This window comes from Chiloscyllium punctatum, chromosome 2 (genome assembly GCF_047496795.1).
Source record: "Chiloscyllium punctatum isolate Juve2018m chromosome 2, sChiPun1.3, whole genome shotgun sequence".
Taxonomy (NCBI): domain Eukaryota; kingdom Metazoa; phylum Chordata; class Chondrichthyes; order Orectolobiformes; family Hemiscylliidae; genus Chiloscyllium; species Chiloscyllium punctatum.
The window spans coordinates 49,467,014-49,493,216 of NC_092740.1; the positions used below are offsets into that span (position 1 = coordinate 49,467,014).

The following is a 26,203-nucleotide window of genomic DNA, read 5'->3' on the forward strand; positions in this document are numbered from 1 at the left end:
TTTATTCCTTAAATACCTGTAGAAAGCCTTAGGGTTTACCCTGTTCCTATCCGCCAACAACTTCTCATGTCTCTTCCTGGCTCTTCTGAGCTCTCTCTTTAGGTCTTTCCTGGCTACCTTGTAACCCTCAAGTGCCCTAACTGAGCCTTCACATCTCATCCTAACATAAGCCTCCTTCTTCCTCTTGACCAGAGATTCCCCTTCCTTCGTAAACCATGGCTCCCGCGCTCTACAGCTTCCTCCCTGCCTGACAGGTACGTACTTACCTAGGACATACAGGAGCTTTTCCTTGAATAAGCTCCACATTTCTAATGTGCCCATCCCCTGCAGTTTCCTTCCTCATCTTATACTTCCTAAATCTTGCCTAATCGCATCGTAATTGCCTTTACCCCAGCTGTAACTCTTGCCCAGTGGTATACACCTATCCCTTTTATCACGAAAGTAAGCATAACAGAATTGTGATCGCTATCACCAAAGTGCTCACCTACTTCCAAGTCAAAACCTGGCCGGGCTCATTATGCAGTACCAAATCTAATGTTGCTTCTCCCCTTGTTGGCCTGTCTACATACTGTGTCAGGAAGCCCTCTTGCACACACTGGACAAAACTGATCCATCTATAGTACTCATACTATAGTGTTCCCAGTCAATATTTGGAAAGTTGAAGTCCCCCATGACAACTACCCTGTCTCTCTCTCTCTCTCACTTCTATCGAGAATCATCTTTACTATCCTTTCCTCTACGTCTCTGAAACTATTCGGAAGCCTATAGAAAACCCCCACCAGGGTGACCTCTCCTTTCCTGTTTCTAACCTCAGCCCATACGACCTCAGTTGACGAGTCTCCAAGCATCCTTTCTGCAACTGTAATACTGTCCTTGACCAATAATGCCACCCCCCCCTCCTCCCCCCCCCCCCCCCCCCCCTCTTTTACCATCTTCTCTGTCTCTGTTCTTACTGAAACATCTAAATCCTGGAATCTGCAACAACCATTCCTGACCCTGCTTTATCCATGTCTCCGAAATGGCCACAACGTCAAAGTCCCAGGTACCAACCCATGCTGCAAGTTCACCCACCTTATTCCGGATGCTCCTGGCATTGAAGTAGACATAGTTCAAAGCAACTTCTTGCTTGCTGCTGCCATCTTGCGTCCCTAAAACTTGATTTCGGTTCTCCCTACTCTCAACCTTTCCTATACTCGAACTATAATTTTGGTTCCCATCCTCCTGCTGGATTAGTTTAAACCCACCCCAATAGCTTTGGCGAATTTCTCCCCCAGGATATTAGTACCCCTCTGGTTCAGATGAAGATCATCCTGCTTATAGAGGTTCTACCTACCCCAGAAAGAGCCCCAATTATCCAAGAATCCAAAACCCTTCCTCTTGCACCATCCCTGTAGCCACATGTTCAACTCCTCTCTCTCCCTATTCCTTGCCTCACTAGCATGTGGCACGGGCAACAAACCAGAGACGACAAGTCTGTTCATCCTAGCTCTAAGCTTCCATCCTAGCTCCCTGAATTTCTGCCTTAAATCCCCATCTCTCTTCCTACCTATGTCGTTGGTGCCTATGTGGACCATGACTTGGGGCTGCTCCCCCTCCCCCTTAAGGATCCCAAAAACACAATCAGAGACATCACGAACCCTGGCACGTGGGAGGCAACACACTAACCGTGAGTCTCTCTCGTCCCCACAGAACCTCCTATCTGTCCCCCTAACTATGGAGTCCCCAGTGACTACTGCTCTGCTCCTCTTCCCCCTTCCCTTCTGAGCAGCAGGGACAGACTGTGTGTCAGAGCTCTGTGCCCCACTGCTTGCTCCTGGTAAGTTTCCCCCCCAATAGTATTCAAAACGGGATACTTATTTTTGAGGGGAATGGCCACAGGGGATCCCTGCACTGCCTGTCGGTTCCCTTTCCGTCCCCTTATTGTAACCCATCTGCCTTTTTCTTGTACCTTAGGAGTGACTACCTGTAACTCCTCTCAATAACTCCCTCTACCTCCCAAATGATCCGAAGTTCATCCAGCTCCAGCTCCAGTTCTCTAAGGCTGTTTTTGAGGAGCTGGAGTTGGATGCATTTCCCGCAGATGTAGTCAGCAGGGGCACTAGTGATGACCCTTCACTCCCACATTCTGCAGGAGGAACATTCAACTGCCCTAACCTCCATTCCCACTATTCTAAATTCTCAAAGAGACAGTTGAAAAAATAAAGAATAAAAAATAAACTCGTTACATTCCCAATCTGGTGCACAGAACCTTTTCTTTTTGGTTAGAGGAGGAGGATGGGTGGGAGACGCTACCCGAGTATCTCCCTTAATACTTTTAAGATGCAGAACCTCTTCCTTTTTAATAGCAACTTGGCTTAGAGATTTGTCACTCCCTTCCCTGAGATCATCCTCCACCACTTCCTACTCTTTGGTGAATACTGACATAAGCTATTAATTTAGGGGCTCACCTACCCCTTCTGGCTCCACATATAGATTCCCTCCTTTGTCATTGAATGGGCCAACCTTTTGCTTGGCTACCTCCTTGCTTTTTATATATCTTTGCTTATGAGTTTTCATTACGCGTTTCAACCCTTGTAATTATTTAAGTTCTTTCCTACTTTCCTTATATACTTAAAGGGCTTTGTCAGTTCCCACTCACCTAGGCCTTAGGTATGTTTCCCTTTTTCCTTTTTGACCAAGATCATCCCTGGTCATCCAACTTGCCAGATGTAACTTGCCATATCTATCCTTCACTCTCATGGGAAACATTCATAATACAACATGAGAATCAGACTATAAAACTAGCTTCCTCAAGAGTAGTGGGGATGACTTATAAAAATCTGGACTCTGAGAATGTAGGAGAGTTGTTGATAGTGAAACAACATGTACTTTGCACACTCATGAGTTCTATAACTTAGAACCAGAAGGGCAGCACTTAAGAACTCAGTAAATATGAAGCAATGTATATACTGATTGTGAGAAACGTGAAAAAGTAATCTTGTGGGCATTATTTGCCAAAAGTTATTTCACACGTCATGGCAGCAGTGAGATGACTGGAGAATTGCTATGATAGTGTGACGTGCAGACAAATTGATGGGGCGTATAAAACCTGGCAAAACGACCAAGATCAGTGGCAGGGGTGGGCCATGAATTTGCAGCAAGGGACTTGGAGAGGGGAGAACAAGAAAACACAGTTTGAGTACTTATTTGAAGATACATTTAGGAATAGTTCACATATGTAGAAAGACTTTTGAGGAAATATTCTTTCAGAAGTTATCCATAGAAATCTCAGTGTGAGGAAAGAGACTATAGCTTGGCAAGGAAGCATGACTGGATAGTGTGAGTAATGGAGATCCTCCTCAGATATTGGATTATATTTAGCAGTTCCATGTTTGGGAAATATTTGAATGGGAGGTAAAATAATAAAATATCTAAGAAAGTTACAAATATGAAAGAATTTGGGGTATATTTTGAAGTCTGTGATAGCCTATGAGATCCAGGCCAGTTTTTTAGCTGGAGGTTTTGACAAATGTTTTGTTAGAAAGAGATTTCCTGCAGCTAGGAAGGTAATTCTGAAAATCCTTTCAACCAGTTTAACAACCTTGCTTGAAACTATAACTTTACATGTATCAAAGTGACGTTCTTTCAGGGCACCTTAGCCCCTTAAAGAAGTATCAGGAGTAGAGGGCACGCTCTGGAAATTGCATAAATGTATTTATGGGTTAAATGATTCTTCTCAGATATGGTATTTTTCACTAAAGGCAGTTCCATCAATGTTAGGGTGTTCACATCTAAAGGCAGATCTGGAGATGTTCCATTGTCACACCTTGCTGGAATGGGTCCCTGGAAATCAAGTCGCTAGTCTCAAAGTTGTCACAAAAGTTAAATATTTTATCAAAGTGCACAAAATTCCTCAATTTACTTGTCTTTTTAGATCCAGATTAACAGAAAGCATGGATCAGGTTCTGTACTTAACAAGAATTACTCCTTAATACAAATAAATAAGTTCTAGTTGTAGGCAAAGAATTATGAACTGTTGACATACAACTCTACTAATTAAACCTCTAACCTCTTGATAAAGCTCTACCTACACACCTATATAGACAGACACAAAAATAATTGGTGCTCTGGTAGAGGGGTACATGTGAGGTGCACAGACCAGACCAAATGATGTGATGGAACTTAGACTGGCCATGAAAAATCCAAAGGTGGAAGAAATCTTGCAAACAAATAAAAATATTTTTAAAAGTGAAGTCAGAAGTGCATGCTGAGCACTTATGATCACCCAGTATCTTGCATTCACATCCTGGCCACAGATTTTCCGGTGTGGAATATTTATGATGATGCTTGTTGGAACAAATTGGAAAAGTTGTTCCTTGGTCTGGGAGTTAAAAAAAATAAGAAGCCATTGAGACTGGTTTTTGTTGTCGCTGACATGGTATTCTATTTTGCTTAAAATCTTGGAGGGAATACCATATATAAAAAGGGACTAAAAAATGCCAATAGAATACTACATGTATAATTGTTTTTAGTGGGATAATGTACATTCTACAAAAAGACTAATTTATAAAAGGCTTAGAATAGATATTGCCAGTTTAAACAAGATGCTGGACAGGAAAATAATTTCCAGATAATAGTAGGGTATATATTAGTCATGAGCAATTGGATTGTTTCACCTGAGGGAATGCTTCTACAGAAAAGTTGAAGATTCAACAGTAAGGATGTCCCACTATTTAAAAGTGGGAATATGAAATAGCTTTTATTTTACTTTCGATGTACTATTGTCTACATATAACTGCTTTTTCTTTATCGTGCGGGAGTATGTTGGAGTTCAAAATGCAGATCCCATTAAGACTCAAACAGATCAGCTTCAGAATTGATTGAGTACACTTGATGGTCATTAGACTTTGGTATTTAAGAGCTGGGTTCTTTATTTAAAAAAAAACAAATGAAGAGTAACACCAGTGATTTGGTGATGGAAAAGAAATGTTCAATGGCATATAAAACCTATTCTGAATATTAAAAAAGGAGCAGAGTTCTTGGCCTGGAGTTAAGTCCCAACTGATACAGAGGTGCGTATTAACATCTCTGAACAGGATAATTAGAAAATATCTTAAGATCTGAGTTCTTGTCATCAAAAAGAGAGGCATGTTCTTGTCATACAGTTTATTAATTGGTTATCATTTGAGATTTGAGTTTTTAAATAAAAGAGCTGTGAGCTTCTCCCCTTTTTTGCTTATTGTTAATGTTACACTGCCCCTGCTGGGTAGTGTTTGTAATTAGGTGACAGGATAATTTGGTGGTGAGTTATCAAAGTAAAAACTGTGCTGAGTTCTATCCCGTTGATGTGATAGTAAAATAAAAAGCTGGAGTCTTGCCTGGTGGGGTGGTTGTTTTTGGACAAGAAAAAGATCCACCAGGGATGTATGTACTGTGCTATAAATTTGCAATAAAACTTTTTGTGAATCTATGAAAGTCTTTTGCTGCTGAATTTGGCATTTGGATACTGGTATATATACCAACTTACTGTTTCTCCTGTTCCCAGAGAGATAACAATCCTGGAATTAACATTATGCTTTTTAATGGCATTTATAAAACAAGAAGGTAGGTTAGGTGCATTAGTCAGGGGTAATAGGTCAGGGGAATGGGTCTGGGTGGGTTATTCTTCGGAAGGTTAGTGTGGATTTGTTGGGTGGAAGGGCCTGTTCCCACACTGTAGGGGTTCTATAATTCAAAATACCATTGGTATTGGCTCCTCCAATAAAAAGACGTGAGAAGCAGATATTAAGTATGAGTTTCAAGATTTCTAAAGATAACTGAACATAATAAGATGTGTGGTGTTTAATGCAGCCATCTGTAAAATGGTTTCTACTGTTGCTGGAATTATTGAGCATAAATTTAAGTTTTACTCCTGTTTTAACTTGAATTTTTGTGCAATATCTAATTTTGGCTCTAAAACACTGGCTGAGTAAGGGAGTGCTTGTTGCAGTTTTATCCATGTAAATACGTTTATAGAATCTGTATGTGTACACGTATTTTATGTAGGCAAGAATATGTATTTCAATTGTGAAATAACAATTTAACTACTTATAGTCATTTCAATACTTTAAAAAAAAACAACAGTTGGGCTGAAGGGCCTGTTTTCACACTGTAGGGATTCTATAAACAAGTATAATTAACCTCTGAAAGCAACATGATCCCCTAAACAAAAAAAGCTGCTTTCATGTAAAAGTGTGCTGAAATCATAATTCAAAAGATCCCTGCCAGCATACGTACAGTCTGATTGAAAGGCATTGTCAGGTGATGCATTGTGTGCCTTTTCTGAATCTTAGGCAACTAAAAGTCTAATGAATGAATTCTGAAATAGAAATTTTAGGCTGATTCTACTAGCCCCCAGGAGATGGGCTGGCAGGTGAGAATGATAGGGGAGTTGGAGAGAAAGAGGAGACAGATGGCCGTCCTATCCTTAGGCAAATGGAGCCACATGAGTGGAAAATTAAAAACGTCCTTTCTCTTGGATGTTGGAATTTACAGGCAGCAAAGGTGGTACTTTGTCATGAGGAGAGACTCCACGTCCTATCCAATTGATCTCTTGGCATGCTTAGTGCTTTGAGACTCTCCTACCTGTGACCTCTTTGGTTCATGAAGGGGTCCTGTAAAGCATTCTGAGCATGCTTCTTCTGCACTTGCAGTAAGAGGGTAGCACTATACATCCTTTGTGTCCTCTTCCGCCTGATGCAGTCCCATTAGTGGTCATTAGACTTTTGTATTTAAGAGCTGGGTTCTTTATTTAAACAAAAACAAATGAAGAGTAACACCAGTGATTTGGCGATGGAAAATAAATGTTCAATGGCATATAAAACCTATTCTGAATATTAAAAAAAAAGGAGCTCCTGTTGATTCTGTTGTTGAGAATGGTGAGTTGTCAGTTCTGAAATTTGTTGGCAGCTCCTGGGGCGGGCAACAATCCTTAACAGGGACATTCACCTTGGAAGCAACCACTTGGTTGCCTGCTACTGAATAGATACAAACCTTGATCCTGTAGCTTGCCAGAATGGGGTTGTCACCCATTTTTTTGTTCCATTGGCTGTATCCTCAATGTCATCACAGAACTCAATCCTGTGTTTGTTTGTAAATGGGTGGTTTTATCACTGTAATTAGTAGAAATGTTCTCTTTCCATTCTGTTTAAAATGATGTCCATTTTGAATAGTTTAATGCAATAAATGTATTTTACATTTTTACTGAGTGTTTCAAACAGATATGATCAGAATTGTAAAATCTGGCAATAATATGCACATAATAGCTCAATGTACAACAAAACTGTAGATATGATAGACTGAGTTATCCAGAAATTGCAAACTATCAGTGTTGGTACCATTTTTCATCATGATTCCATTTGTAGCAGTGGTGGGGCTTCAGGTCTGATTTTCGTGAGTTGGCCATTTCTGCCTCCACTATTGCTGTCTGATTATAGATGTCAGATACATTCTAGAGGTGGAAGCTGAATGTGTTTCAGCACGTTATTAGGGCCAGTAGCCTTCTCAGCATCACTATTAAGAATTTTGCTGAAAGGCAAGCAACAAGAGTGAGGCAAAGTAGTGGAGGTTACTATCATTATACGCACTGCAGCTGGCACTGCGTCAGGATCAGCACTTTCAGAGATATCAATCTCTAGGTGATCCTTACATTATGGCAAATTCCTGACATGGGAATTCATCAGCCTTACAGTTTATTAGTAGTAAACATTTAAAAAGCTTTAAAACCTGATGCAATGCCAAACTCTCATGTGCAGTCTTTCTGTTTGAACTGCTAGGTTGCTGATATAGTGGACTGGATTTGTTGTGGAGTTGTAGAGACTTTACAGAGGGTTTAATATTGTGGCTGTGAGATCCAGATTTGTCAATCCTTCCCCAGTTTTTGGAAGAAACTTTTTTTTTGCTGTTTGGAGGTAGAAGATTAATATTTACACATTTCATGAAGAGTGGGTGGGGCTGCATGCTCGGGTGTGATACTTAGCATTTCCAGCTCCGACTGTGCCACAATGCAAACAACCTGCTGTAGATGTGCACCTCCTTATGTATTCATTGTAGTCCACTGCTCATCCTGTGAACAGCCCGTACCACTCCACTGAGTGAGCTTTCAACCCATTGCAGGGCAATTTGCTACTCTTTGTATAAAATATGTGATACTGCATGTGTCCTTTCTATGGTTTTGGCCAGTTTCTCATGGTTGGAGTTAATGCAGTTGCATTTCCAAAACAAAGTTGAGTTAATCATTACACTGGAATCCCTCCACTTGAAGTGCATGAGCATGTCTTACCTCTGCACATCTGATTCTGTTTCTCCAAGCACTGTAACTCCTGTCACAATGCCTGTTGGAACGTCGTCATTATCATCATCATCATCACTAACTTTCCTGCTCTGTGGAGGATGGTGCAGAGATCTCCTGCATTTTGGTGTGTCACTCTTTACTATGTGCCATAACTCTGTATGTGTAACCTTCTTTGGAGATAATTAGCTGGTTTGAAGTGATGGCGCATCCTTTGACATCTCCTCTCCCTCAGTATATGATTAGATTAGATTCTCTAAAGTGGATCTTCTGATTGATGAGCCAGCTAGAATGGGAGAATTGTTAGTGAAGATCAATTGCCACTGGGACCCATGTGGGACACTAAAGGAGATTAAACCTTTGACATTGTGGTGTGAGGTTCTTTTTTTGAGCTTCTTACACACTTGATGCAACTGCATACACCAACTTCTGTGAGCAACAATCAAATTTTATTCAGCAAATACAGTACAAACTTTGGAGAGACTCTTAACACACTTCGCCATGCTCGCAAAGCGTGTCAAGAGGTTTTTCTGAACAAAAGAAACAATCCTTTCTTTATACAAAACCTTTACATCACAACCAATAATGCTGACAAGACAACCCCCCCAGTCATTCCCCCACAGTCACATTGCCACTCAAGACACAAAGCAGTGACCACATCATTTCCAGAAACCATATAATGTAAATCATCTGTTAATGGTCAAATCTGCTGTGAATCATTTTTTTTAACTACAGGGAGTAGTCAAAATTCCAACTGCAATGTTCTTATTGATTTTGAATAGGATGATGATGCAAATGTAAATAATCCCTGAATAATAGGATATGGCCATGTAAATGGCTCTGAATGGCAAGGGATGGGAACATAATTCCTTGCAATCTACCTGTAAGTCAGAGGCATCCCACCCTAGCCTCGGGATATCCAATTTCCTTCAGGTCATCATAGCAAATTAACTCTTTAATATCACAGTGGGATTTGGTCAATGCTTTCAACCATTCAGGTGGAACTTCCATCATGCAACTCATCCTTTGGTTGCTCCCTCTTACCAATATCCCTTTTTGCTTAGTGCACTGGCATTATCACCTTCACCATTGGCACTCTGTTCAAATATGCTTCTAACATCACTTTGTCACTAATTATATGTGATTGTCAATCATCAGTAATGAATTCAGCTGGCACCCTTGCTGCTTCTACCACAGTCTCCTTAACTATGTGAATCACATGTAGCCTTGCAGATCTATCCCTGTCCAGGTCATCTCTCTGGGATTGTGTGTTCCATTCCAGCAAATGCAACATACAGTAGTCAAATCTATAAAGTCACTAGAGACAAAACTCTTCAAAGTGACAGTGGCAAATTGCATTTCAAGCCATAACTGATTGGACCTACAGGAGTGCCTTGGACATACCTCGCCAGTAAAACGAATAATTGTATGTGCCACATCTGTCCCAACAAGTGCACCATTCAAATGTCATCAATCACAGTGGCCTTTGTGTGTTTCTGCTAAACAACTCTGCATGCAAGAGGAAAACAAGTTGTGGAACCTCCTGCGGCATTGGATTGATTTTTTGCTGCTGCACTCAGTGGATGCAATCTCTTACCATGCTGTCTTCGTCACATTAGATGCTTTCCATTTTCATTTTATGTATGTTTTCTCTTTCCACCTGCGTATTTTTGATCATAATCTTGATATCCTGGTCACAGAAGTTGTATTGTCTCACCCACACTCAGCAATTGCTCTCCTCTGCAATATTTTGGCATGACATTGAAGAAAACACATGAGTAAGCAAGTCCTTTAGTTTTGTTGATGCAACACATAATGTATGTCTGCATATATACAGGAACCTGATTCTCTAGGTGGATGCTGACTGATGTTGATAGGTGGACTAACATATGTTCCTTTCATGCTAAGATGGCATGTTGTGGAACTAAACACATAACACCCTACCAGCTTCCCCCCGTCTTGCTACAGTGACAGTATGCTGTGTTAAAGGTAACGATCAAGATGCAATCAGATACCACACCCTGATAAAATTGGTGGTGAAAGTGTATGAGGAAGGGCAAAGGTTCTGCATGTGGTGTCTATCAGTGCCTGTGGCATTGTGTTAATCTGAGCTAATGTAGTCCACCTGGGTTTTGTGAAGATTTGAGTCAAGAATGTGGTGCTGGAAAAGCACAGTAGGTCAGGCAGCATCCGAGGAGCAGGAAAATCAACGTTTTGGACAAAAGCTCTTCATCATCCTGATGCTTGGATGCTGTCTGGCCTGCTGTGCTTTTCCAGCACCACACTCTTGACTCTAATCTCCAGCATCTGCAGTCCTCACTTTTGTCCTTTTGTGAAGTTTTGTCTGTCTTGACTGCTATGTGCTTTGTCATGACACAAGGTCAATAGAAAGCAATAAATTGTATTTTCTTATAGAAGGTGTGCAATTCAGGTCTCTCTGCTATAGGAGGGATGTTGTGAAACTTGAAAGGTTTCAGAAAAGATTTACAAGGTTGTTGTGAGGGTTGGAGGGTTTGAGCTATAGGGAGTGGCTGAATAGGCTGGGGCTATTTTCCTTGGAGTATCGGAGGCTGAGGGGTGACCATATAGAGGTTTATAAAATCATGAGGGGCATGGATAGGATAAATAGACAAGGTCTTTTCCCTGGGGTGGAGGAGTTCAAAACCAGAGGGCATAGGTTTAAGGTGAGAGGGGAAAGATTTAAAAGTGACCGAAGGGGCAACTACTTCACGCAGAGGGTGATGCATGTATGGAATGAGCTGCCAGTAGAAGTGGTGAAGGCTGATACAATTACAACATGATTAGATTAGATTAGATTCCTTCGTGTGGAAAGAGGCCCTTCGGCCCAACAAGTCCACACCGACCCTCCGAAGAGTAACCCACCCAGACCCATTTCCCTCTGACTAATGCACCTAACACTACGGGCAATTTAGCATGGCCAATTCACCTGACCTGCACATCTTTGGATTGTGGGAGGAAACCAGAACACCCAGAAGAAACCCACGCAGACACAGGAAGAATGTGTGAACTCCACACAGTCACCCCACACTGGAATCGAACCAGAGACCCTGGCGCTGTGAGGCAGCAGTGCTAACCACTGAGTAACCGTGCTGCCCCCTTTAAAAGACATCTGGATGAATACATGAATAGGAAGGGTTTAGAGGGATATGGGCCAAATGCTAGAAAATGGTTTTAGCTTTACTTTGGGTGCCTGGTGGGAATGAATGAATGAATAAGACCGATGAGGGGTCATCTGTTAGTGTTAGTAACAATTTAGATAATTAGCAGTCACCTGACCGATTTTGGATGTCTCCTCCCATGATCCATGAACAAGCTTCCCTCCTCACAGCAGGAACTCTTTCAGATGAACTGCTTATATGAAATTATATGTTCCACCATCTCCATATTCAAACTGCTTGGAAATTTCTTAACCTGCAGTACCTGCTTCTGTCCTGAAACTTCAGACTAGAAAGTGCCTGTGTGATGGCAAAATTGTCCTGTAATAGGATGAACACTGAATTCTGTTTTTTAAACTACCGCAATTAGCTTTGCTTCTCATTGTGGCTTGTCAGCCTCAGATCCACTGTGGGAATAGCAGCTGGAGATGGGAGCTCATTGGTAACTGCCCTGCCTTTTTATTCATTCATTGGATGAGGGTGTAGCTGGCTAGGCTAGCCAGGGTAGTTAAGAATTGACCACATTGCTGTTGGCCTGGAGTCACTTGTCGTGCTGACCAGGTAAAGATGGCAGTTTTTCTTTCCTAAAGGGCATGAGTGAGCCAGATGTTTTTTTCCCCTGACCATGGATTCATGGCCATCAGTAGACTTTTAATTCCCGATTTTTAAATTGAATTTAAATTCTATCATCTGCTGTAGCCGGATTCAAGCCCAGGTTCCCAGAACATTACATGGGTCCCTGGATTAATAGTCCAGCGTTAATACCACTAGGCCATCTCCTCCCTGATGACACATTGTGCTTAAATTTATTTGCCTTCTGTATCCAAGACCTAGGAAAAATTATTCCGAGAGTAGAAACCATAAATATTCGGAGGATCAATATGTTCCTTTCCATTTTGAATTATGCAAAATGAGTCAGACCAGTTTGTTTCATTCGTCAGACTTCCTGGATTTTTTTCTCTTCTGGGTTCTCTTTATAGTTCACTAAAAATCTTTGTCTATCATGTACAGAATTTTTAAAAAAATCTATTTAACAATAAAACAGCCTGATTTGGTATCCTTTTGCATGACGCTCAACTGCAGAAGGAACATTTGTGGCAAAACTTTTGATGTTAAGCAGGAAATGATTGATACCAATAACGGTGAAGTGAAAGCATTCACTGAGAAATTATCATGTTTTTCTGGAAAGCTACATAGGTATTATAAGCCCCTAATACACTTGTGGCAACATAATTCTGTGAATCCCACTGAAATAAATACAAAATAAGAGAAATGAAATGTTTGGGGAAAATGTCTAAAACTTTTTAAAAATTGGGTGCTACTTTCAAAGGTAGTGATGTACACATTTTCTGAAATATATTGTTTTTGTTCTGAATTTCTCTGTCTTAATGGTGCATGCGCTATACCAAACATTCCCATAGTTGAATTTCAAGCCCTCTTGAGTGCCTGCCTAGCGATATACAAAGCTTTAGAGCATGCAGAATGTCTGTAATGCATATCTGTGAAAATTTTTGATTATCTTCGTTCATATCTTTTTTTCCCTTTCCAAACTATCCTACGTTCAGGTCCCTAACTTCATTAAGATCAACAGAAAAATCCTCACAAATCTGGAAGAATTCCCCTACTTGGGGAGCTACCTTTTATCTAAGGCTGACATTGATGCAGAGATTCAATTGCATCCAGTCTGCGAGCACCACCTTTGGATACCTAAGGATGGGAGTCTCTTATGACTGTGACATTTATGCTGATACCAAGATCCTTATGTATTAGACAGTCATCCTTCTGAATCTTCTATATGGCTCTGAAACTTGGACTATGTATAGATACTAACTCATGGCCCTTGAGAAGTACCATCAATGCTGTTTGAGATGGATTTTCTGCATCAGCTGTGAGGACAGGCATACTAACAACAGTGTCCTTGAAGGAGTCAATGACAGCAGCATCGAGGCCATGATCAACTGAAACCAGCTCAGCTGGGCTGGTCATGTGCCTAGGATGCTTGTGTTTGAATTGCCAAAACAAACCATCTTCACGCAGTTCAAGGAAAGCATTCAAACAAGAGGAGGATAAAGGGAGCATTTCAAAGAGACCCAGAAGGCTTTCTTCAAGAAATCCAACATAATGTGGATGGACGTTTTGGTTGGCGTGATCAGTTTGGGCCGAAGGGCCTGTCTCCATGCTGTCGGGCTCTAGATGTCAATGTGTAGGAGACCATGTTCAGATGAAATCGAATTAGAGAAGCCTCCTGAATGAAGGGACACAATTTTCTGAGAATGCTTGTTAGCAAGAGGAATTATGGAAAAGGAACCGGAGAAGGGGATGCCAGTGATCTCAAAGGGGCAATTCCATCTCCTGGAACACATGCCAAGTATGTGGTTGGAAATGAGGCTCTAGAATCAGACTCCTCAGCCACGCAAGGACCCACTTAATGCATGATCAGTAAAAAGGAATTTCCTAGGTGGGCAATCATATTTTTAGCAAGTGATTGCTGACAATGATGACAGCTTGTGGGGAGGAAAGACATTGGCCTTTTTCACTGTGGTAGGATTGTATACTTCATAAGTGTTCATCAGAACTTTCTTATTGAATTAGTGTCATTTTGAACCTTTTGCACTGTGGATGCTCAAGAGTTCTTCTGATTTTTAGGGGTCAGATGGTTTGCTGGTTGAAAATGATTGGATATGAATTTGCTTGGGCTGAACATCCACTGTTCCGTTTTTATTTTACAAATTGGGAAATAAAAACATTAAGACTGGGCTTTTATTCCGCTACCCAGACCAGCTGTGGGAGGGATGCATAACACTGAGTGTCTTGCAGTGGCATATGTATGCTGTCTATCCAGCACGTGATGTATTTTGTCCAGGATGACGGATGCTTTGAGTGACATGGGCTAGTTGAGGCCCTGAAGTGTCTAATTACTGTGGCAGCGTCAATACAAAGTATCTCATCTTGGCAATTAACTGATGAAGGAGCAGCGGCCTGTAAGCTAGTGCTTACAAATAAACTGGCTGGACAATAACCTGGTGTTGTGATTTTTAATCTTGACTAAAGTCAGTGTAATTAAACATTATTTTCATTTTGTCAGTTTTTCAAAAATGACAATAAAGGTGGAATGGTAGGATGAATTTGTCTTTCCAAGTTGTTTATAAGTATTTACTAGTATGTTTCTCAGTAAATGTAAACAAATGTAATTAAATAAAATTGCATGATTTTAATGATCTTAAAGATGAGTAAAGATATTTTATTCTCTCAAAGAGGGAATTGTTAACATTTTAAATGAAATAGTTATATCAACAACTTGTGTAATCTCTGTGTTTTAGAGAACATTGAAAAATGTTTTTAGATTAATATGAAATTTTATTAATAAAAGATAATTTCTTTCAGTGTATTTTGGGACCTTTACTGTGCGGCACCTGAAAGAAGAGAAACCTGTGAACATTCTAGTGAAGCAAAAGCCTTTCATGATTATGTAAGTCACAGATCAAATCGGGGAGCCTTTCAATGACATTGATTCATTTTTATATCATGAACCTGAAGTTTCATGGTTTGAACCTTTTGCCTCATAATTGTCATCTAGTTCGGATCTTAGTTTACAAAAGGTTGTCCAAGACATGCTTCAGCCTGGAAAATGTGTGTAAAATGAATTTGGCAGCTCACTGGAGGTCTCTAGTGGACTGTAACAAGGTTCTGAGTTACAATTATAATTTGAGATGTGATGCAGAAGCAAAAATTGATCAAAATCAGCTATTTTTTCTTGCAATATTTTCTGACTTTGTTTTACCATATGATATGAAATCTTGATCATCCTGTAACCTCTTGATCTGATTACTTGGCTCACAACTTGTTTTTGTGAGAAAGTTATTTCAGTTAATTTGAAGCTTTTGATGAATAAGCTAAATGACACTGAATGCCACACTTAGTGTGCCATTTCAAAACATTTGTGGAGTGCAATTGATCCTGGTGGTTCACTGAAGAATAAAATATAGGTAAGTGGAATTTTTGGCTTGGCATAAGTGATTCATCTTTTTGGTAAACAATCATGACCTATTCTGTATCTTATCTGAATAACAAATTGATTGAATTTTACAAAGCTTTTGTTTTAAAATAAAACAATGATTTTCTGGAGGCATTTTACATTGTGCAAGACTTAACCCATTTGTGTTAGTTGCTGAGTTCAGTATGGAGATAGTTTCGCTTCTGCATATATTGTGAGAATTCAAAACATAAGTTAGTTTTTGTCATTGTAGAACTTGTCAGAGTAAAATTAGGAGTATTTTTGTTTCCAATTTAAGCTAACCGAAATCTTAAATGATTGCAATTTTCAGCAAACCAGAACATTTGCCAGCAAAAATTTTAATTTTCATTAATAAGCTTAGATATGTTCGACTCTTAGATGAGGTGTGTCATGCAGAAGTAAATATTGCTTCAAGGTTTGCATTTATGCTCTCTCCTCTAATGTAGAAATTGGATAAGATAGCTGTGGCTGACGGTGGTTTCATTTTCTTGCCATTTTGATTTACTTACTTTGAATAAAGGTTAATAGTGCATGCATTATTTTACAAATGTGATAAATACTTCAAATATTACTTTTGGTTTGGTACTTTTTCCCTTCAAGCAAACTGAAATCTTGTGTAGCAACTATTAGTCCTTTGTAGTTTGTTAACTGAATTGTTCAATTTAACATAATTTTTCAATATTGCCTTTTGATTTACTTCACAATTTAAAGTATTTCCAGGAGTACTTTGCTTGTGTGAAAACAGCTTTTTTTCCCCATGTTTGCAGGTGTACTGTCATTGTATATTTGTTTGTTAGTTAGTTTCAAAAGTTTGGATATTCGGTAGTATACCAGAGCAAAGGTTAAATAGATTGCAGTCTAATCATTGATAGTTAGAGGAATGAGGGTCATCTTATTGAAACGTGTCAGATTCTTAAGGAGCTTGACAGGGTAAATGTTGAGGGGATATTTCCTCTCATGGGAGAGTCTAGGACCAGATGACATAATCTCAGTCTTAAATTGGCATCTCTTAATTCTGAGATGTGGAGGAATCCCTCCTTTGAGGTTGTGAGTCTTTGGAACTCATTGGCACAGAGGGCTGTGGGAGCAGAGTCCTTGTGTATATTTAGGGTTGCTATAAGTAGATCCTTCACCAGTAGGGGAATCAAGGGTTAGAGGCAAAATGCAGGAAAATGGATGTGTGGAATGTCTGATCAGCCAAGATTCTATTGAATGAAGGAGCAGGCTCGTGGGTGTGAATGTCCTACCGCTGTTCCTGTTTCTAATGGTCTTGTGCCAATGAAAGTTCATAATCAGAGATACAAAATATTGCTCTTCATCGCCTGGTTAGTGCAGGTGTATATGTTGTACCTGTATGAGTTCATGCTTATATTTATTTTGTGTATAGTGGAATTTTTATTGTTTCTAACTTTGGAACCCAGGAAATTTTAGTTTGGAAGTTTAGAATTAAACATTTGAGATGATACCTAATCTCTTTGTTTTCGATGTCTGAATCAATCCTTTTTGTTCTCTTACTCTTCCTGTTTTCTTTTATGTTGGGTTTTTGAGGTCAGAAATGAGGTACAAGACATTTTGGGTTCTGAAGAGTTTGTGGTGGTAATGAGAAATTTTCTGTGGATGGAAAATACCTTTGAAAAGCTCTGCCATTTCGGAATATGCCCCTTGTGCATTTGCACTTCTCATTCTCTCTGGGTTTTTGGTTTTAAAAATGGCTGTCAAAACCAATTTGAGACAAATCATTGATATTGGAAAGAAACAGCTGTTCCCAGAGGTGGCTTATTTAAAGGTAGGAGGGCCACTTAATTCAGTGGAATGGTGTCAACCATGCCACCTTCCCTCTTCAATCTATGTAGCTTCCAACCACCCGATTGGCTGACATCTCTCAATGAGTAGAATTTCCTCCCTCAAGGTCGTGATACCAGTGGAAGATTACTATATGGTTCAGTAAGCATTCCCTGGAAAAGGCAAGGGTCTTTCATTGACTTCCAGACAGAGGTTGAACCCCTCAGCTCTTCAAGGTTCCGCCCATACTTTGGCAATGTCAGTGTTGGACTGGGGTGTACAAAATTAAAAATCACAACAACAGGTTATAGTCCAGCAGGTTTAATTGGAAGCACTAACTTTCGGAGTGTCACTCCTTCAAAGCTAGTGATTCCAATTAAACCTGTTGGACTATAACCTGGTGTTGTATGATTTTTAACTTTGTCCACCCATACTTGTGATACACCTAAGTGTCATGAGATAATGTGCTCGTACTGTGTAAATGGTGCATCTTCTCATAAAATATTTAGACAGTTCTTTCTGTTTGTCATTATTCATTGTTCTTTATTAAGTAATTTTATTAACTACAATTTGATTAGCCTTGTGTGATCAGCAGACCTTTTCATAGTTTCTATTATTGATTGCCACTTTGTAGTGTCCAGATTGAATTCCATGTTCTCTTCGATACTTGACCCAATTACCATTTAATGGTAGTCTGTCAAAATTGCGATGTTCTACCTAGATTTTGTCACTGACTCTTCAAATACTCATCCTTATGTCAAACACCCGACTAAATGTTTTTCCTGCCTTAGTACCTCCTCATTATTATAAATTTCTCATGATGGAAAATTACTGCTTGAATCAAAACTAAATATTTTTATGGCTTTAATATTCTCCTTTATTGTGAGAATCTTAATACTTCATACAGTGCTATAAGTATAACTTAATGAGTACTTTTTGAACCATGTTTCTTGATTTATAAAATTCAAACTTTTTTGTGCCTCTTCACATACCTACCTGTCAATTTAAGGAAATTATCTTTTCAAATGTCTTCCCATTAACCATAAAGTTGTATTCCTTATTTTTATTGTCCTAAATGTATCATGTCACTCTTATTCCACATTAATTTTAATTTACCCACATCTGTCCATTGGCTCAAACTAGAAATAGGTATATTTAGGACCTGTTAGAGGAGGGTCTTCACACGAAAAGGTAAATTCAAAGATCCCACACTTTTAGCAGTGACCTATGTTCAAATGGAAGTGAGTTGAAGGCAGGACAAAATCTTGCAAAAACCTTTACTTTGTATGCATTTTCATTGAAAATGCAGCAGTTTTATTATAAAGTATGGGTTGAAATTATTCATTAATTCTTCAACATTTCCACTTTGGTGCTGGAAGCCACTTTTATCCAGTGCATGTATTTTCTCTGTGTGAGTAATCTTAGTATAATTGACCCTAGAACTAATGTGTTGTTTGTTACCTGACCATTAAATTGTTCCAGACTATTTTGTTACTCTATTCATCAAATAATCGCATAGCTTGATGCCTTAAAATTTTGCAATATTATAAGTATAATCTACCGTGGTACTTATTAATTCTCTGAATATCAAAAGACAATGGGAGACTGAGAACAGATCCTTGTGGATATCCAGTACTGCATGGTTTCCCACTCAGTCTTTTTTTTGATTTGTCATTACCTACTTTTTCTGCTTGAATTAGTACTTGCTTTAGTTAGCTAATATCTACTAATTCCCTGATCCTTGTAACCCTAGTATGTGGCACTTTAGAATTGTACTTGCAAAATTCATAAGTTGTATCTTGTGCATTACCGTTGTTCCAACGTGCATGGAAATCTATCCACGTGCTCAGAATCACTTGCTTGTTTGTGTATTCACTTCCCAACGTATAACTGAAGTTTTCTTTTGGGGAGTTATCCAGCTGTAGAAATTGGTAACATTAACACTGGACATTTAATATTTTTCACATTTAAAACACTCACTAGTGCCATCAAATAAGTACTTACAGTCAGCAGCAGACTTAAACGCTCTCAAATTTTGACCCAATCTTAGAATGACACAGATTGCTGTGAAAACTTGGTATTTGCATTTTCATACCATTTTCGTATGGCTTTTCTAAAGACATTGGCTTAGATTTCCTGATCAGCAGCGAAATAACAGCATCCACTTCTGAACTTGATTTAAAAATAAACGTCTCCCATAGGATTTAACAGTCTCTGTGGCATAGATTCCTTTCTCAGCTTTCATTTGAATTTGACACTAATTCAGTAGTCATCCAACAACAAGCAAAGCCAATCATATCAAACCCAGAAGTAAAATACACTAATAATTATATTTCACAAAGTGCAGTGTGTATACATATACAAACGATTAAGGCACTAGCTGAAATATCATAAACAACTTTAGAAAAAAACATGAAACGTGTTTTGACCGGGGAGTGAGGGGGAGAAAAATGACATTCCACAAATGTAAAATTAGCTTTTCAGAGTCAGAGATGATTGTCAATTGTAGTATACCTTCAAAAATCCAGATTAACCTTATTGAACAAGCTATAACTTTTTGAAGAACTTTTACAGTGAACCTAATAATCTGAAAGTGCAGGTTTTCATTAGTACAGTGATTTTAAATTTGATTGTATTCTGAGAACTTTACTAAGCCACCACATGGATAAGCATGGCATCTCTGATAGCGACTTCTGTATTTCTGCATTAAACTTCTTATTTGTAGATTCCAGGAGTTGCTATCCATTTCAGAGATGTAATGATGGTAAATGTTCGCATTCTCCCTGCTGCTACTACCTTAAAAGTTGTGTTGTTATCAATTTAATATTAAACTAAGGGGCAAAGCTGTGCCAATGGGCAAGAAATCAGGCTGCATTCATTCCACAAAAGCACGTGTACTGGTCTAAAGAGAACAAAATACCTATGTAAACATAACAATAGCATGGCAAAACAATTTGGAGTTGCATACAACAATTGCCTATTAATCATCCTGATTTTTGATGTTGACAAGCTTTGTAGTTGGAGGCAACCATAAAACATCTCCCTTTCAGGCAATTTTGATAGATATTGGGAATATCCAAAGGCTTTGTGGAATGATGTAAGCATAGCAATAAACAGCTTCAACATCCATATGTTTTGTGAATGTTGAGGAGCTTGGGCATTTTGAATAATGCGATTTTCCTTTCACCTGAGTTTCTTAACCTGTGAATGCTAAATGCCATACAAATCTTTGATATTTGTTACTTATTGAAATTAAAACATGCTTTGAGAACATGGTCGTGGAGGATTTAAATATTTTGAATGAAAATTCATCATTATTTGTTTTCACCTTTGCTGTCGAGTTATAAAGATTCAAGTACATTCGTAGTTCCATTTTGTTCCATTTAATAGTAGCTAATGCACCTAATTATTTGCTAGAGATAGAAATTACTATGCTGTATTTTGTAAGACTTCTTTGTTTGATGTTTACAGTTGATTAGAGACCAACAGCTGAAGCCATAACGTAGGGCCACATGCAGTTGCATGCTAAGTGTTCCCACAACAAACCAATCAAATCAAAGATATTGCAGTGCTCACTAATGATCTTCCTTCCATCATAAAGTAAAAAATGGAGATATTTGCTGATGATTGTACAACACTTCGTACCATTCATAGATCCTCTAATAATGAATCAGATTGTACCAGCTATATCTGTTAATGACTATTGGTGCACAATTAATCAATTAATCATAGAGTCATAGACATGTACAGCATGGAAACAGACCCTTCAGTCCAACCTGTCCACGCCGACCAGATATTCTAACCCAATCTAGTCCCATCTGCCAGCACCTGGCTGATATTCCCCCCAAACCCTTCCTATTCATATACCCATCTAAATGCCTCTTAAATGTTTCAATTGTACCAGCCTCCACCACTTCCTCTGGCAGCTCATTCCATCCCCGTACCACCCTCTGTGTGAAAAAGTTGCCCTTTAGGTCTCTTTTATATCTTTGTGGGAAGTCTTCATGAATTTTCTCATCCTCAGTGATAACATGTCCAGCTTATGAATGCAATAGACAAAGATTAAGAATTTACAACTGCCTTCAGACAAAAGTGTCAAGTAGATAATCCATCTTCTCTTCTTCCCGAGGTTGCATTATCAGAGATGCTAGTCTTCAGACAACTAGATGCATTCCATGTCATCAGTAAATACCTGAGCCCACAAAGGACATGGGCCATCGTAACATCCTACCTATAGTGCAGAACTAGTTGTGCTGCAGAACTAGCTGTGTTCCTAACCACGCTGTTCCATTAAGTCTGGCATCTATGTGCCAAAATGGCAAATGGCAAGTGCTCTGAGGACAAATGTTGGAAAAGTGTATCTGGCTAATTATTGCCCCATTACTTTATTGATGGGTTCAGAATAGAATAATGTAAGTTTTTATTGATATTGCTATCAGGCAACATTTAGCAATAATCTGCTTTCCCACTTCCAGTTTGGGTTTCAAAAGGATCACTTGACTTTTGATTTTGTTGCAGTCTTGATCCAAGTGCAGTTAAAAGATCTAAATTCTTGATGTGGAATCGGTGTGATTGTCCTTGACAATGGTGCAACTTTCAACTGAGTGTAGTATTAAGTAACTCTAGTAAAACTGAGGGGTGAGGGAAGACCTTCGACTGGCTGGAGTTATACCTCACACAAATGGAAATGATTGTGGCTATTCAGTGCTAGCTATCTCAGCTCCTGGACGTTGCTAGGAATTTCTAAGAGCAGTTTTAAATTATAATCTACCATCCATCATACAGGCTGAATTGGGTTTATTTGCTGATGATTATACAACATTCAGTTCCCTTCACAGATCCTCCAATGATGAAGGACACCGAACCGGCATACAGCAATACCTAGACAGTGTTCATATTTGGATTGTTAAGTGGCAAATAACACTCAGACCATACAATACAGGCAAAGATCATTTAAAAAAAGAGAGAAACATCCAGTCCATGTCATTCAATAGCTTTTCCATCACTGAACTCCTCCACCATCAACATCTTGGATTGTCACTATTGATCAAAATGTTAAATGGAGAAACACATATATTGTGCCATGACAGAAGCATATCAAAGTCTGGGAATTCTGTGATGAATAGCCCTTTTTCTTACTCCCTAAAATTTGTCCACCAATTACATGATATCCATTGGAAGTGTGATGGAATACCTCTCACTTGCCTGAATGATTACAGCTCCAACTGAACTCAAGAAACTTGGCACAATCTAGAGCAAAGCAGTCTCCTTGATAAGTTCGTTACCACAATCTTACTCCCCTGATCACAACTACACAATGACAGCAATGTAAACAATTTACAAGATACAATTTACCTATATTCCTTCCACAATATTTTCCAAACCTGTAACAAGTGTAAAATAGAAAAGCAATGGAACAGGCGCATGGGAACATAGTGACCTACAATCTCCTCTCCAAACAATATATCTCAAGAGCTGTATTAGTGTTCCTTCCTTATCATGTTTGAAATCCCAACCTTACAGAATTAATATTATTGAAAAGGGACAACTGCAAGAAGACCAAATTTTAAATAGTCACAACAATCTGTACCACAGAAGCAAAGGGTTGGCAGTATGATTCTGCATGGTCAAGGTATTGCCATGAAAAAACACTAGGGAGCTCCAGGGTCTTACAATTTCAAGGAACATTGACCTGTATCTTGCCAGTGTAAATGAACTATGTTGCCAACTTGACTGACTATATTGAATTAGTTGTTACTCGAGCTGTCATTGCACTGATGGTCACTCAGCAAGTGCTACCCAATCACAGGATTAGATCTGACAATAAGCATTTTCTTTGGGTTTCACAGGCGGAGGCTGTTTCAGTATTCTGCTTTTTATGAACAACCTTACTATTTGACACAATATGCCAAATTGTAGGGTGAATGGCCAACGTACCTGGCATTGCACTGGTACTGAAATTTACACCAAGCATTGCTCACTTGTGTGGGAGGTTGAACATCTTTCTGGACTGATAACAGTATGCTGTAAGTGGAAAATGTCACACATGTAGCCTCTGCTTAGTAGCAGCATGAAATGGCTTGCTTAATCAATTTCTATTAAATTTATGACTTGGAGAAATTGACTTCTTCTGATACTTTTCTTGGCATGCTAATTTGTAATATTTTGGTTATGCATTTTTATAGATTTGAGTGACCAGCCCTTGGATAGAAAGATTGTACCTGGTCATTGATACATGAGCATTATGGATTTACTGTTAGATGTCTGTGCATGTTTGTGATTGTTTCAGTTTTAAAATAAATTACACCAGTTTTTTTTTACTTTATATTACTCAGTCTATCATTCATGGACATTGAATCTGGTGCTATAGAATGCAATCAGTACATCAACAGTATTGTGCTCTCAAACTTCATAACAGTAGTTATACATGTGGAAAACAGTTTCATGTAGTATGTGTAAAACTTAAATAAATCGGCTGTACTATTAGTAAAAATGAACAAAATACTGATATACAACATTTCACAACCTCCGATTATCCCTACTTATTCAACAGCTAATGAAGTACATTTTAGACTGCAGACACTTTTGTAATCTAGGTAATGCAACCAGTTTGTGGAAAGAATTTTCCCATGAACAGCAGTGTGATGATGACCAGATCATCATTTCGATGTTGATTGAAGGATAAATATTGGACAGAACATGGGGATTGCTGCTTGCCTTTCTTTGAAATAGGTTATTTTACATCTACCTTTCATCTGACATGTATTTACTAATTTGTCTGTTTCCTCCTGAGGTTGATTACAGCTGTCTTGTTCTTAAAACCATGTTTCCTGTTGTTTTGTCATCTGTGATATGTAGAGAGATGCAATCACATGTTACCTGGCTAGTATTCGAGAGGTTCGAATTAATACTATAGAGATCTCTTCAAACTTCACCACATAATAGCTTGTAAAATTAAATGTAAGTGAATAAATCTGGAATTAAAAGTTAATAATCAGTAATGATGACCATGAAAATAACCAGTTGTTAGGAAAACCATTTGGTTTCTTAATGTTGTTCAGAATAGAAGGCTACTGTCCTTACTTTGTCAGCCTTAAGTATGACTCTCGACTAACAGCACTGTAATTAACTCCTTACCGCCCTTTTAAATAGCTTACCAAACCAGTTATATTCAAAAAGATGATTTCCTTTTAAGGGAGTTAGACATAGACAATGCTGCCTGACTGGTGACACTTGTGTCCCACAAAGGTACAAAGAAATGTGTTCGCTAAAGTTCACATTAGCTTGAATCATAAAAGCAATCATAGAACAATTTCCTTGACTAAATGGCTTTTTTCCTTTTATATAAAAAAAAGTGTTTTACAAGTAACCACAATCAAACAACATGCAATTTAATCACTCACTTGTTTAATCAAGTCCAAATGATTTAAATATTAGAAAATAAGTCAATTCTGCATCATGCTGGGATAATGCTGCAATTATTCATTGCAAACATTCTTTTAATTTAAAAAAACCTTGTGTTTCACATGCAGCATATTTCAGTACTGTATAACTTCCTTCCCTAACCTCATCCGTTTGTTTGTTTCCACCATATTCAGAACAACTCTCCTACTCATCGGGACTGGTTATCATAGAATCATCATAGAATCCTTACAGTGTGGAAACAGACCATTTGGCCCAACAATAGTTTTTCATAGAAATCTCAAAGTAATAGTAATAGCACAGTAATAAAATGTAATGCTGTTTCTTATCTCTCCAGACAACCAGCTCAAACTTCATTATTATATAATGAAGGCTTCTAGTAAATGACAGCATATGGTGAAGGTGAAATGGGAGAAAGCATTGAGGATGGGTAGTACAAGAGCTTCAAGTTACAAATGGGGTCATGGTAAAGGACCAGAAGCTAGGATTTGGTGGTGGAGAAAGCCCAGGACTTGCATGTCCTTGGTAGAGTGGGAGGGGGAGTTGAAGTGGAAGGCCACAGCGTGCGTGTGTCTCAGAGATGTTCTATGAAATGTTCTGCAAGTTTGCATTATGTCTGCCCAATATAGAGAAAGACCACACCGAGAGCAATGGACATAGTAGATGAGGTGTTTGGATATGCAGGAGAATCTCTGCCCGATGTGGAAGAATGGGTGGCAAGGGAAGGTGCTGGGAGTGGAGGGTGGGTTGGTGGGTGGCGTGGACCTAACTAGGGAGTCTTGGAGGGAATGGTCTCTGTGGGATGCTGTTCGGGGTGAGGAGGGAAATATATCTCTGGTAGTGGGGCCTGAGTGTAGGTGGCAGAAATGGCAGAGCATGATGCACTGTGTCCAGAGATTGGAATGTGAGGACCAGCGGGGTTCTATCCTCGTTGTGGTTGGAGGGGTGGGGTTCAACAGTGGAGGCACAAGAAGTGGAGGAGATGTGTTGGAGGGCATTGTTGACCATGTGGGAGGGGAAATTACAGACCTTGAAGTAGGAGGCCATCTGGGATGTTCTGGAGTGGAATTGCTTCTCCTGGGAGCAGGTATGGTGGAGGCGGAGGAATTGGGAGTAAGGGATAGCATTTTTACTGTGGGGGGGGGGAATTGGGAGGAGATGTAGTCCAGATAGCCGTGGGAGTTAGTGGGTTTGAAGTAGATGTCCATGTTGAGTTGGTCACCAGAACTGGAGGCGGTGAGGTGCAGGAAGGTGTCTGCAATGGTCCAGGCGAACTTGAGATCTGGGTGGTAAGTGTTCATAAAGTTGCTGAACTGTTCTATCTCCATGTGGGAGCACGAGGTGGTTCCAATACATTTATCAATGTAATGGAGGACTGGTGCCAGTATAACTCCAGAAGATGGACTGTTCCACATATCTGACAAAGAGGCAGGCATTGTTGGGTCCATGGCTACCCCTTTGGTCTGAAGGAAGTAGGAGGATTCAAAAGAGAAGTTGTTG

General features: G+C 39.3%; 1 protein-coding gene across 6 annotated transcripts in view; it reads left to right on the forward strand.

The window, feature by feature from the left end:
- The window catches only part of ssbp2b (single stranded DNA binding protein 2b), a 384,828-nt gene that overhangs the window by 123,132 nt on the left and 235,493 nt on the right, over nucleotides 1–26,203 (forward strand). For all 6 annotated transcript variants that reach the window (XM_072582549.1, XM_072582579.1, XM_072582558.1 and 3 more), the window contains one exon: nucleotides 14,869–14,953. In XM_072582549.1, coding sequence (XP_072438650.1) covers nucleotides 14,869–14,953 — 85 coding nt within the window. The remainder of the gene's footprint in view (nucleotides 1–14,868; nucleotides 14,954–26,203) is intronic.